The sequence below is a fragment of the Entelurus aequoreus genome, linkage group LG14, assembly GCF_033978785.1.
Source record: "Entelurus aequoreus isolate RoL-2023_Sb linkage group LG14, RoL_Eaeq_v1.1, whole genome shotgun sequence".
NCBI lineage: Eukaryota > Metazoa > Chordata > Actinopteri > Syngnathiformes > Syngnathidae > Entelurus > Entelurus aequoreus.
The window spans coordinates 56,458,931-56,474,227 of NC_084744.1; the positions used below are offsets into that span (position 1 = coordinate 56,458,931).

The 15,297-nt window shown below is 38.1% G+C and overlaps 1 protein-coding gene across 2 annotated transcripts in view; it reads left to right on the forward strand.

Moving 5' to 3' along the window:
* Nucleotides 1-780: 780 nt before the first annotated feature.
* casp8 (caspase 8, apoptosis-related cysteine peptidase) overlaps nt 781-15,297 on the forward strand; it is a 29,237-nt gene continuing 14,720 nt past the window's right edge. Inside the window, exons 1-4 of one of the 2 annotated variants that reach the window (XM_062070265.1) lie at nt 781-903; nt 7,493-7,636; nt 7,775-7,950; nt 11,425-11,530. In XM_062070265.1, the coding sequence (XP_061926249.1) occupies nt 7,529-7,636; nt 7,775-7,950; nt 11,425-11,530 (390 nt within the window). In that variant the 5' untranslated portion in view covers nt 781-903; nt 7,493-7,528. Of the gene's footprint in view, nt 1,010-7,492; nt 7,637-7,774; nt 7,951-11,424; nt 11,531-15,297 lie in introns of both variants that reach the window. The other variant, XM_062070264.1, reaches the window with a different exon arrangement.

Below are 15,297 nucleotides of genomic sequence, written 5' to 3' on the forward strand. Positions count from 1 at the left end.
TCAAAAATAAAATGGTGATATTCTCCGGATGCCATTGATTTAAAACATTTATTCGAGAAACATTGATCCACTGCAAAGCAACTTTTTTGGCTGAAATGTGGAAATCCATCCGAGGCTGGACTCCAGTCCAAATGGAATGCGCATGCGCAGTTTCACAACGACGATATTGCCCTGACTTTCAAGAATACAATTTTTGCGCATGCGCAGTTTCACGACGACGATTGCCCTGACTCTCAGAACACGATGTAAAGTAAATTAAACCGTTTCTTCCCCGTTAATGTCCGAATAAATTACATATTTTGTTCTTTTATAGCTCCATAGATGTTATATCGTGTTTTGTCTATCCCTTATAAATGTTTGACGTCATTTTAAACAACCAGCGCTGCTTTTCTTACTGGTGAGTCGGCACCGCGTTGCCTGACGTGCGACAATTGTACGAACAAAAATGACAAAAGTACGAAATCCATCCATTCATTTTCTTCCGCTTGTCCCTCTCGGGATATTGTACGATAATTCAACCCTTTCACTTCATGGCAATACGCAAAAACAAATACAATTCACATACTTTATCTCATGTACCTCTTCGTAGCCAAGTAGGGGTGCTGTTTGTTTATTTGACGGTAAAACTGCATTATAAGATACACTATACATATTCTATGGTAATTTTATACTGTAAAATATCGTTTTAAGCTACAAAAAACGGGTATTTGTGATTATTTTGACCAAAATACGTTCGTTTAAACTTTTGGTCCGATAGTGTTGCCATTTCAAACCTGGCAACAAAAAGTTGACAACACTGCATAGCATTTCCGCTTCTCCAAAGTGAAACTAGCTTCCAGCGAGCATAGAGTTCACGTAGAGTTTGACAGTCGACGTTTACCTGACTTAAATAAGCTGCCAAAAGTAAGTTTCCTCCTGTACGCAGATACTAATAAGTACATTTTTCTCCTGAATGAGGAGTAAAGAGTCACGTAGTCGTTCTGACATCGATGAATTAACTCAAACTTGAGTGAGTATGGCAATGTTTTACTAACTTTCAATAACTTTGTGATGTCGGCATTTAGCGGTGTATACTTTGACTAATTATAGTTGACTAATTGTATAATTACATCATATTTGAGCGAAACAAATGTTGTGGGTGGATTTTCTGCTTCGTCACTCCGACGTCAGACTAGGCGACTAAGTAAATGACGTCATTACGTAACCCAAAACCCGGAAGTCTGTTTGTTTTTGCTTGTCGACTCAAAAGTTGACATATGTAAAGAACATAATGTCATGGCTGTCTTGACTTTCCAATCATTTCTACAACTCTTTTTTTTGTGATAGAGTGATTGGGGCACATACTTGTTGGTAAAAAAAAATAACATTCATGAAGTTTGGTTCTTTTATGAATTTATTATGGGTCTACTGAAAATGTGAGCAAATCTGCTGTGTCAAAAGTATACATACAGCAATGTTAATATTTGCTTACATGTCTGACATCACATGGACAAAGATAAGACCTTCTGGAGGAAAGTTCTGTGGTCAGATGAAACAAAAATTGAGCTGTTTGGCCACAATACCCAGCAATATGTTTGGAGGAGAAAAAATGAGGCCTTTAATCCCAGGAACACCATGCCTACCGTCAAGCATGGTGGTGGTAGTATTATGCTCTGGGCCTGTTTTGCTGCCAATGGAACTGGTGCTTTACAGAGAGTAAATGGGACAATGAAAAAGGAGGATTACCGTATTTTTCGGACTATAAATCGCAGTTTTTTTCATAGTTTGGCCGGGGGTGCGACTTTTACTCAGAAGCGACTTATGTGTGAAATTATTAACACATTAGCGTCAAATATCAAATAATATTATTTAGCTCATTCACGTAAGAGACTAGACGTATAAGATTTCATGGGATTTAGCGATTAGGAGTGACAGATTGTTTGGTAAACGTATAGCATGTTCTATATGTTATAGTTATTTGAATGACTCTTACCATAATATGTTACGTTAACATACCAGGCACGTTCTCAGTTGGTTATTTATGCCTCATATAACGTACACTTATTCAGCCTGTTCACTATTCTTTATTTATTTTAAATTGCCTTTCAAATGTATATTCCTGGTGTTGGGTTTTATCAAGTAAATTTCCCCCAAAAATGCGACTTATACTCCAGTGCGACTTGTATATGTTTTTCCCTTCTTTATTATGCATTTTCGGCCGGTGCGACTTATACTCCGGAGCTACTTATACGCCGAAAAATACGGTACCTTCATATTCTTACGGACAACCTAAAATCATCAGCCCAGAGGTTGGGTCTTGGGCGCAGTTGGGTGTTCCAACAGGACAATGACCCCCAAACACATGTCAAAAGTGGTAAAATAATGGCTAAATCAGGCTAGAATGAAGGTTTTAGAATGGCCTTCCCAAAGTCCTGACTTAAAGGTGTGGACAATGCTGAAGAAACAAGTCCATGTCAGAAAACCAACAAATTTAGCTGAACTGCACCAATTTTGTCAAGAGGAGTGGTGAAAAATTCAACCGGAAGCTTGTGGATGGCTACCAAAAGCGCCTTATTGCAGTGAAACTTGCAATAAATATTAACATTGCTGTATGTATACTTTTGACCCAGCAGATTTGCTCACATTTTCAGTAGACCCATAATAAATTCATAAAAGAAGCAAACTTCATGAATGTTTTTTGTGACCAACAAGTATGTGCTCCAATCACTCTATCACAAAAAAATAAGAGTTGTAGATATTATTGGAAACTCAAGACAGCCATGACATTATGTTCTTTACAAGTGTATGTAAACTTTTGACCACGACTGTAAGTGGTTATAATAACCAGCAAAACCAAGCTTAAGCTACAAATGATTATTCAAATCCCGCCAGGAAGAAGAAGCTGTTGTGGCGTGCATACACACACTACGTTCACGTGACAAGCGCTGCCCGGATTGATACGACCCTTTCGAATTCAAAGTCTTATCTTTTTCATGGATTTCAGTGACACTCACATGTGTTGAGAGAACTCGTCTCTCCTCGATTTTTAAACAGCCAAGAAAAAACGGTCAAAGTCCGTCTCATGACTAATGAACACACCTTCATTCCAGACTTAAGCACTTTTTCCTGACTTAGGCGGGGTGGGTGTGTCCGCAGGCTGGATGGGAGAATACAATAGGATAACTTCAAGCAGGTAAAAAAAAAACTTAAAGGGGAACTGCACTTTTTTTGGAAATTTGCATAACATTCACAATCATTATGTAAGACAAGATCTCACATGTTTTTTTTGGTTTTTTGCATTTTAACTACTAAATAAACACTTAATAAAAGTCGGGTAACAATAAAGGGAATGGATTTCACCCTGTTCCGCCATTAAAGCGCTCTAAAAAAAAACCTCCATCAATGTTTTATATACATGCCGTAATTATATATGTAATGTAGTCACGAGCATATTCATAATAACATGTAATATTTACACATTTTGGTCATTTTCACAGACACATCATAACGTTTGCTATTTCCTTCAAAAACAACTACCACCACTACTAATTACGGCAGACTTCATGAGAGACAACAAAGGCTACTTTGGAACAAATTATTAACCAGAAGCTTGTATTTTTGAGGCTTAATTATTAGTTAATGAGGTCATTAGAGACAACAATCTTAACGTCATTGGTCTCAGCAAAACCTGGCTCAAACCAGACAATTTTTTTGCACTGAATGAGGCATCCCCTCCTAACTATACGAATGCACATATTGCCCGTCCCCTTAAAAGGGGGGGGGGGGGGGGGGGGGAGGGTCGCACTAATATACAATGAAAACATTAACCTTACCCCTAACCTAAATAATAAATATAACTCGTTTGAGGTGCTTACTATGAGGTCTGTCGCACTGCTGCCTTTCTACCTGGCTGTAGAGATCTGTCTACCGCCCCCCTGGGTCCTATTCGGACTTTATCAGTGAATTCTCAGAGTTTTTCGCTGATCTAGTGACGCACGCCGACAATATAATCATAATGGGGGACTTTAATATCCATATGAATACCCCATCGGATCCTCCGTGCGTGGCGCTCCAGACTATAATTGATAGCTGTGGCCTTACACAAATAATAAATGAACCCACGCATCGCAAGTAATACGATAGATCTAGTGCTTGTCAGGGGTGTCCCCGCCTCCAAAGTTATGATACTCCTGTATACTAAAGTAATGTCCGATCATTACCTTATAAAATTCGAAGTTCTGACTCATTGTCAACAAGCTAATAATAATAATAACTGCTTTAGCAACCACAACGATGACTCTTGCTGGCCTACTGCCTTCGGTAATGGCACCATTCCCAAATTATGTGGGCTCTATTGATAACCTCACTAACAACTTTAACGATGCCCTGCGTGAAACCATTGATAGTATAGTACCGCTAAAGCTAAAAAGGGCCCCTAAAAGGCGTACCCCATGGTTTACAGAAGAAACTAGAGCTCTTAAATGATCATGTAGAAAGCTGGAACGCAAATGGCACGCGACTAAACTTGAGGTTTTCCATCAATGGTAAACTACCGGCCGGTGTCCCACCTTCCCTTTATTTCGAAAATCCTCGAAAAAATTGTTGCACAGCAGCTAAATGAACACTTAGCGTCTAACAATTATTGCATGTCCACACGTTTAAGTCAGGACTTTGGAAAGGCTGTTCTAAAACCTTCATTCTAGCCTGATTTAGCCATTCCTTTACCACTTTTGACGTGTGTTTGGGGTCATTGTCATGTTGGAACACCCAACTGCGCCCAAGACCCAACCTCCAGACTGATGATTTTAGGTTGTCCTGAAGAATTGGAGGTAATCCTCCTTTTTCATTGTCCCATTTACTCTCTGTAAAGCACCAGTTCCATTGGCAGCATAATACTACCACCACCATGCTTGACGGTAGGAATGGTGTTCCTGGGAACGTATTCTCCATCGACTTAAAGGGGAACTGCACTTTTTTTTTTTTTAGAATTTTACCTATTGTTTCACGATATTTAGGAGAAACAAGAAGACGGATGTGTTTTTTTTTTAATGCTTTGTGTCTATCTACCACCACTACCGTTTTCTGTTTATTTGTTACTGACTGTGGCAGGACACTTCTGCCTCTGTTACACTTTATGTTGCTGGTAAATAATATGGTTGTAGTAGTAGGCTAAAGTTAAATTATTTAGTATGCACTAATTAAAGGGGCAGAGCTTTAAGAGACATTTTAGCTTTTATATTTTTATAAGATATGTTTTTTGTAAGAACCACAATTAATAAATATATTTCAGTGAATAACTTATTGTTCAAATCTGTATATAAATATGTACATAAAGTGTTGTAATTATATTGTAAAATGAATGGATGGACGTTTAAAACAAAACCGTTATTATTAATTAGTAAGTATACATTTTTTGAGCCTTTTTAGAGAAAATCATATCATTGTAGTAAATTATGCAAATTACTCGATGATGTCATGGTGACCACGCCCATAGCCACGCCCCCACCGCCACAGGTATCTTGGCAGTTTATGGGAAACACTGTATTAGGTGTATTTTATTTGAACTAAGCAAAATTATCTGCCAATAGAACAATAACATTCGGCTTGTCAAGACTTTCCAAAACAAGTCAAATTAGCTAACCTCAATGAACCCAAAACTACCTTAAAATAAGTATATTCTCACTGATAACAAGTGCACTTTTCTTGGTAGAAAAAAAAATTAGACCTTTTTGCTCAATATGTTGAAAAATATTTTTAAATTAAGTAAATGCTAGTGCCATTATCTTGACATAATGATATGCGCTCGGCATTATGATTTTTTTTTTTCATGCTTGAAGTAAGAAATTATTAGTTTAAAAAAGTAGTTTTATACTTGTGAGTGTTGATGACACAGCTTTGCATCAGTTGATATTCTAGTTTCAAGCATGTTTTACTCAATATAGGTCATCAAATCTCAGCAACAAGCTGTAATATCTTACTGAGATCATTTAGGACCAAAACCCTTAAAACAAGTAAAACACTCTATAACAGGGGTCACCAACGCGGTGCCCGCGGGCACCAGGTCGCCCGTAAGGACCAGATGAGTCGCCCGCTGGCCTGTTCTAAAAATAGCTCAAATAGCAGCACTTACCAGTGAGCTGCCTCTATTTTTTAAATTGTATTTATTTACTAGCAAGCTGGTCTCGCTTTGCTCGAAATTTTGTATTCTAAGAGAGACAAAACTCAAATAGAATTTGAAAATCCAAGAAAATATTTTAAAGACTTGGTCTTCACTTGTTTAAATAAATTCATTTATTTTTTTACTTTGCTTCTTATAACTTTCAGAAAGACAATTTTAGAGAAAAAATACAACCTTAAAAATGATTTTAGGATTTTTAAACACATATACCTTTTTACCTTTTAGATTCCTTCCTCTTCTTTCCTGACAATTTAAATCAATGTTCAAGTAAATTTATTTTTTTATTGTAAAGAATAATAAATACATTTTGATTTAATTCTTCATTTTAGCTTCTGTTTTTTCGACGAAGAATATTTGTGAAATATTTCTTCAAACTTATTATGATTAAAATTCAAAAAAAATATTCTGGCAAATCTAGAAAATCTGTAGAATCAAATTTAAATCTTATTTCAAAGTCTTTTTAATTTCTTTTAAAAATTTTGTTCTGGAAAATCTAGAAGAAAGAATGATTTGTCTTTGTTAGAAATATAGCTTGGTCCAATTTGTTATATATTCTAACAAAGTGTAGATTGGATTTTAACCTATTTAAAACATGTCATCAAAATTCTAAAATTAATCTTAATCAAGAAAAATTACTAATGATGTTCCATAAATTCTTTTTTAAATTTTTTCAAAAATATTCGAATTAGCTAGTTTTTCTCTTCTTTTTTTCGGTTGAATCTTGAATTTTATTAAGTCGAAATTGAAGATAAACTATGTTTCAAAATTTAATTGTCATTTTTTTTCGCGTTTTCTCCTCTTTTAAACTGTTCAATTAAGTGTAAATATCATTAATTATTAATAATAACATAGAGTCAAAGGCAATTTATTTAAGTGTGTATCAAACTGGTAGCCCTTCGCATTAATCACTACCCAAGAAGTAGCTCTTGGTTTCAAAAAGGTTGGTGACCCCTGCTCTATAACATAAAATCTGCTTATTGAGAAGAAATATCACCCTTATTTGAGATATTTCATCTTACTTAGATTGCAGTTTTTGCAGTGTGTAAAGCACCAGTTCCATTGGCAGCAAAACAGGCTCATAGCATGATACTACCACCATCATGCTCGACGGTAGGCACGGTGTTCCTGGGATTAAAGGCCTCACCTTTTTCTATTTTCCATTGCTTGAAGTTACGCACATTTTTTAAATTTGTATTCTCCCACCCAGCCTGCGGACACGCCCACCTTATATACTGATAAGCGTTTGTATTCCATTTGGACCAAACTAAATACAAATTTATTGTTCACGTTTAACGTCCAGTTCCAACATGTGCGGTTTCCCCTTTTCTCCTGAAGGCGTGTCCTTTTTTCCGCCTGCCTCGTGGCGCCGGGATGGACAGGCCCACGTTGATGAAGATCACCGACGAGCTGGATTCCTCCGACGTGGCCTGCCTCTGCTTTTTGTGCCGTGATGTCGTCCACACGAAAAATATAGAGGAAGTGAGAATCAAAGTGTTGTTTTTTTTTGCTTTTGGTTTATTTGTATGTGCCTTTTTTAATTTGTTAACTAACTAGCATATTCTTCAAGGTAGTACATTTGAAGTTGTGTTGTTCAGCTCCGGTGTTTTTCTAATGCAGGTCAACGATGCAAAGGATTTGTTCAACAGACTTGAGGAAAAAGGTCTCCTGGAGGACTGCGCATTTCTCGCGGAGCTGCTTGGCACGGTCGGACGAGAAGATCTCCGCCGCCTCCTTGTGACGAACAGGCAGTGTGCGGCCGAAACTGATGCTACTCCTATGCTGTCTAGTTACAGGTATGATAATATGACGTTTATAACTCAGTGCTGTAACGTGGTTATTATTTAAATCAGATTAATCACAGGTTTCTGCGGATAGATTTCGAATAAATCGCAATCATCCATCCATCCATCCATTTTCTACCGCTTGTCCCTCCCTGGACAAGTCGCCACCTCATCGCAGGGCCAACACAGATAGACAACATTCACGCTCGCATTCACACACTAGGGCCAATTTGGTGTTGCCAATGATTAGAGATGTCCGATCATGGCTTTTTTGCCGATATTCCGATATTGTCCAACTCTTAATTACCGATTCCGATATCAACCGATACCGATATATACAGTCGGGGAATTAACACATTATTATGCCTAATTTTGTTGTGACGCCCCGCCGGCTGCATTAAACAATGTAACAAGGTTTTCCAAAATAAATCAACTCAAGTTATGGAAAAAAATTGCCAACATGGCACTGCCATATTTATTATTGAAGTCACAAAGTGCATTATTTTTTTTTAACATGCCTCAAAACAGCAGCTTGGAATTTGGGACATGCTCTCCCTGAGAGAGCATGAGGAGGTTGAGGTGTGGGGGAGGGGGGGTGTATATTGTAGCGTCCCGGAAGAGTTAGTGCTGCAAGGGGTTCTGGGTATTTGTTCTGTTGTGTTGATGTTGTGTTACGGTGCGGATGTTCTCCCGAAATGTGTTTGCCATTTTTGTTTGGTGTGGGTTCACAGTGTGGCGCATATTTGTAACAGTGTTAAAGTTGTTTATACGGCAACCCTCGGTGTGACCTGTATGGCTGTTGACCAAGTATGCAGGGCATTCACTTGTGTGTGTGAAAAGCCGTAGATATTATGTGATTGGGCCGGCACGCAAAGGCAGTGCCTTTAAGGTTTATTGGCGCAATGTACCTCTCCCTACGTCCGTGTACACAGCGGCGTTTTAAAAAGTCATAAATTGTACTTTTTGAAACCGATACTGATAATTTTGAAACCGATACCGATCATTTCCGATATTACATTTTAAAAGCATTTATCGGCCGATTATATCGGCAGTCTGATATTATCGGACATCCCTACCAATCATGTATAATTTTTTTTTATCTACCGTATTTTTTAGACTACAAGGTACATGCAAAATCCTTTCATGTTTTAAATAATCGTGTGCTTGCCGACCTCCAAGCAATTTTATTCATTACATTGTGTAATGACAAGTGTGACCGGTAGATGGCGGTCACACATAAGAGATATGTGTGGACTGCAGGTTGACGCCTGTTCGATAAATGGCGCTAAGCAAGCAACACCAAAACGTTGATGTTTTATCGAGAATATACAACATTACGCGCGGCGCTCAAAAATCTGTCAAAATGTATTTAGTACGACTTTGGTAAGCTACGAAGCCGCACCGCTTGATGGATTGTCGGAGCTTAGGGTTGTCTCGATACCAATATTTTTGTACCGGTAACAAAATGTATTATAATACATTTCTAAATAAAGGGGACCACAAAAAAATGGCATTATTGGCTTTATTTTAACAAAAAATCTTAAGGTACATTAAACATATGTTTATTATTGCAAGTTTGTCCTTAAATAAAATAGTGAACATACTAGACAACTTGTCTTTTAGTAGTAAGTAAACAAACAAAGGCTCCTAATTAGTCTGCTGACATATGCAGTACCATATTGTGTCATTTATCTACCTATTATTTTGTCAACATTATAAAGGACAAGCTGTAAAAAATGATTTTGAATCTACTTGTTCATTTACTGTTAATATCTACTTATTTTCCCTTTAAACATGTTCTATCTACACTTCTGTTTAAATGTAATAATCACTTATTCTTCTGTTGTTTTGATACTTTACATTAGTTTTGGATGATACCACACATTTAGGTATCGATCCGATACCAAGTAGTTACTGGGTCATACATTGGTCATAAATTAAGTTCTCGTGTGTCCAGGGACGTATTTCCTGAGTTTATGTATATAGTATGATTTTTTTTGTGACAATAAAAAATATCAATGTAATCATAGTAGTATCGACTGGATACGCGCCTGTACTTGGTATCATTACAGTGGATGTCAGGTGTAGATCCAACCATGGCATTTTGTTTACATTGTGACGCCGGTGAGCTACGGTGTGTAGTGAAGCATGTTTAGCTATTCCTCGTCCTGCAGTGATAATGTACTTGTAAGAAACTTACTTTATTTATCGCCATGGAGACCAGGATTAGTGATTTAGAAGTAGCTACAACACTGCCGATTGCGGATGGACATTAGCTAGCTAGCCATGTCTTAAAGTACCTCTTCCTGAGGGCGTTTCAGTGTTATAACTTCACCTTTATCGTTAGTTTTTAAGCCAAAATGCGTCCGTTCTCCCTTTTCTGTCTACACACTGTGTCTGCTTGTAAGTACTCTGTGTGTGCGCGCTGCCGAACATGCTCCTCTGCTCGCAAAACCAGCAATGTGACGACGACGGGCCGTCATGCCTGTAAAAAAAATATATATACTACTTTTCAAATGTAGTTGTGGAGGTCTCGCTCCTCCGGGTTCCTTGGACCACCAATGACGGACATGACAGCCTCGTTCATCTTTGTGAACAATGAGTTATTTTGCAATAAATGTTCTTTTTCAGTCATTTCTGTCCGTCTCGCTCTCCCTCTCGCTCGTGCTCGTTCTCGTCTTCCACCATCAACAACCCCCTCTCTCCTTCCTGACTGCTGCCTTTAACAGAGCGACAGGTGATCAGACAAACACTCTCAGATGGGTCATCTACGCACCTGTCGCTGGTCTGCAGGCCACGCCCCCCCACAGTAGTATAGTACCGTTTTTGATTCATTAGTACATTCATTAGTACTGCGATACTATACTAGTACTGGTATACCGTACAACCCTATGGGAGCATTACGGCTATCGTAGTCAGACCGTGCTTCAACCTACGGGTACCTGCAGTGAGCAAACTGGTCCAAAAATATGTCGCCTTAGCACAAACAATAACACACCTTTTCAGTGTCTGTTGAAAACCCGTTTGTAGAATTCAAAACATTATGCCCGTCTGCGAAGAAAAATCCATAAATTAGCCGCACCGTTTTATAAGCCGCAGGGCTCGAAGCGTTGGGGAAAAAAAGTAGCGGCTTGTAGTCTGTAATTTATGATAATTGGAGGAGTGGTGTTTTGTTCAACTAGATGGCAATAAAATACAAACTGTAGATGCTAACATGCCCATACATGTCCCTTGTACTTGAATAAAGTGGACTTTTATATGCAGGAGGATTTGATGTTGCATCGTCGATGTCGGGGTATTGCGAAATCCACCACGATGTCTGTCTTAATCAGTTTTAAATGATCGCTAAACCTTTGACAGCTTCTCTAGATTTCTTTGGGTACTTTGCTCTCCCCCCCCCTTTTTTCTTATTATGTTTTATTCCTATTCCTAAATACTGTCTGTCATTAACACATTTCTTTTCAATTCTCTATGTTTTTTTAACAGGGTGATGCTGTATAATATATATAATGACATCACTCAAGACAATATGGAAAGGATGAAGTTTCTTTTGAGCGACGATCTTGGCAGAAGACAAATTGAGAAATGTAAAGTAAGTACGTTTTAAAGTAATAGTTTCTTATTTCAAGCATGAAAAAAAAAAATCATGATTTTGACACAATTGTGTCTCATAATTAAAACAGATGACAGCCAAATGGACTTTGCTGTTTTATTTTCAATGAAACAATAGAAAAGACGTACTCATGTAGTAGTACAGTTGGCACAGTACAGCAAACTGACAGTTAATATTTAAACATTTAACATTTCAAACAATTTTGAACATAAATAGTTCATGCACATTGAGATAAATTCTTCAAAATGACAATTAAAAACATTTTGGCCGGGGGCCGGGCTGTATATATGCGCACTAATTGACTGAAAGAGCACGCACTTGGCGCGATGATGTCATGTTATCCATGGAAAAATGCATTTTTAGACATTATGATTTGCCTGAGCGGCTAGGAGACCCCTAAAGCAACAAGCGGTTGCCTCGTTGCCTTTCCATTAAGAACAATACATTTGTTTTTAGTATAAGTTTGCTGGTTTCAAGAAATGTAATGCCGAGCGCATATCATTATGTCAAGATAATGGCACTAGCGTTTATGTAATTTAAGAATATTTTCCAACATATTGAGCAAAGAGGTCTCTTTTTTTTTCTACCAAGAAAAGTGCACTTGTTATTAGTGAGAATATACTTATTTTAAGGTATTTTTGTGTTCGTTGAGGTTAGCTAATTTTACTTGTTTTGGAAAGTCTTGACAAGCCACATTTTCTTGTTCTATTGGCAGATAATTTTGCTTAGTTCAAATAAAATGCCCCTCATTTTTGTATTTTTTTTCTTGTTTTTGAACACTGACTTTTTGCAGTGTGGGTAACGCTTTGTTATGGGGAACGTATTCACCATTAATTAGTTGCTTATTAACATGCACATTAGTAACATATTGGCTCCTAATTAGTCATTATTAAGTACTTATTAATGCTTTATTCTGCATGGCCTTATTATACAACCAGTAAGTCATTAACTAAGAGTCTTCCCTCAATAACCTCAGAATTATTCCCCTAGTGTCCAAATAACTGTAAATTAAGTCTTTGTTACTTTAATAAGCAACTAATTAATGGTGAATATATTCCCCATACTAAAGTGTTACCAAATCCTGTAATCAAAATTTGTCAAAACATCAAGAGAAGGCGACTGGTTCTTGAAGGCTTCAGATTATTACATTCCCTCATTAAAAGTTTGTTTTCACCCCTTAAAATAATTTTTAATCATATTAATTTATTTTATTTTTATTTATTTTTTTAATATATATTGGTTTTATATGCATTTATTTTTTGTTTATATTCAGTCATTGGTGGAGCTAAGGATAATATTTGAATATTGTTTTTAATATTGTTGTGCGGCACTTTGGAAACAGTTTGTTGTTTAAATGTGCTATATAAATAAAGTGGATTGGATTGGATTGGATGGTCACACATGACACAACCTGCTCACTGAACTTCATGGATATTATTCACAAATGTCAAATCACTATACATAATTCAAATTTCCCACCATTTAACGCCACTACAATGCACGATTGGAAAAAATGCACCTCACACTTTAGCGCATTTTAGCTGCCTGATATTTCTGATTGAGTACAAAAACTTTACGGGAGTCGAACTTTCACATACTCTTAATATCCAATTATATTATAATCATTACGAACATACAGTCGTGGTCAAACATTTACATACACTTGTAAAGAACATAATATCATGGCTGTCTTGACTTTCCAATCGGGGGTATATATTGTAGCGTCCCGGAAGAGTTAGTGCTGCAAGGGGTTCTGGGTATTTGTTCTGTTGTGTTTATTTTGTGTTACGGTGCCGATGTTCTCCCGAAATGTGTTTGTCATTCTTGTTTGGTGTGAGTTCACAGTGTGGCGCATATTTGTAACAGTGTTAAAGTTGTTTATTCCTTCCACCCTCAGTGTGACCTGTATGGCTGTTGACCAAGTATGCTTTGCAGTCACTTGTGTGTGTGTAATGGCTGTACATGTTATGTGACTGGGCCGGCACGCTGTTTGTATGGAGGAAAAGCGGACGTGACGACAGGTTGTAGAGGACGCTGAAGGCAGTCCCTTTAAGGCACGCCCCCTATATTGTTGTCCGGGTGGAAATTCGGGAGAATGGTTGCCCCGGGAGATTTTCGGGAGGGGCACTGAAATTCGGGAGTCTCCCGGGAAAATCGGGAGGGTTTGCAAGTATGACCCCAAACACATGCCAAAAGTGGTAAAGGAATGGCTAAATCAGGCTAGAAGGAAGGTTTTAGAATGGCCTTCGCAAAGTCCTGACTTAAAGGTGTGGACAATGCTGAAGAAACAAGTCCATGTCAGGAAACCAACACATTTAGCTGAACTGCACCAATTTTGTCAAGAGGAGTGGTGAAAAATTCAACCGGAAGCTTGTGGATGGCTACCAAAAGCGCCTTATTGCAGTGAAACTTGCAATAAATATTAACATTGCTGTATGTATACTTTTGACCCAGCAGATTTGCTCACATTTTCAGTAAACCCATAATAAATTCATAAAAGAAGCAAACTTCATGAATGTTTTTTGTGACCAACAAGTATGTGCTCCAATCACTCTATCACAAAAAAATAAGAGTTGTAGATATAATTGGAAACTCAAGACAGCCATTTCCCCCAAAAATGCGACTTATACTCCAGTGCGACTTGTATATGTTTTTCCATTCTTTATTATGCATTTTCGGCCGGTGCGACTTATACTCCGGAGCTACTTATACGCTGAAAAATACGGTACCTTCATATTCTTACGGACAACCTAAAATCATCAGCCCGGAGGTTGGGTCTTGGGCACAGTTGGGTGTTCCAACAGGACAATGACCCCCAAACACATGTCAAAAGTGGTAAAAGGATGGCTAAATCAGGCTAGAATGAAGGTTTTAGAATGGCCTTCCCAAAGTCCTGACTTAAACGTGTGGACAATGCTGAAGAAACAAGTCCATGTCAGAAAACCAACAAATTTAGCTGAACTGCACCAATTTTGTCAAGAGGAGTGGTCACAAATTCATGCAGAAGCTTGTGGATGGCTAGCAAAAGCGCCTTATTGCAGTGAAACTTGCCGAGGGACATGTAAGCAAATATTAACATTGCTGTATGCAACGTTCCCTCTAAGGTGCGCACCTGCGCAATTGCGCACTGCTCACGCGTCCTCTGCGCACAGCAAATCTATGCCGCGCAAAAAATCAAATCCCACTCTAAACAAAATAAACAAATAGTTTGTTTTGTATGGTTTTGCAACGCAACTGTGAGTAACAGGTGACGAAAGGCGGCCACGACAGATAAAAACAATGTTTGTCAACACTGTTGAATTATTGTAACGTTTATGGAGACACTTAAAGGAGGACAGGAATCCCATCTGTCCCTTTATTTAGCCGAATTGTTTGTCGGCCATAACCACACCAAAACAATGTGTAAAATACTTTTATCTAGCAAAACTGGTCGTTGTCTACCGTACAAACCAAGCCAAAAGCAACTCTTTGTCATCTGTTATATGAACAGCAGCCGCTTGCTCTCTCTCTCACCTGCACCAACACATACACTATGGCAGGGGTCACCAACGCGGTGCCCGCGGGCACCAGGTAGCCCGTAAGGACCAGATGAGTAGCCCGCTGGCCTGTTCTAAAAATAGCTCAAATAGCAGCACTTACCAGTGAGCTGCCTCTATTTTTTAAATTGTATTTATTTACTAGCAAGCTGGTCTCGCTTTGCTCGACATTTTTAATTCTAAGAGAGACAAAACTCAAATAGAATTTGA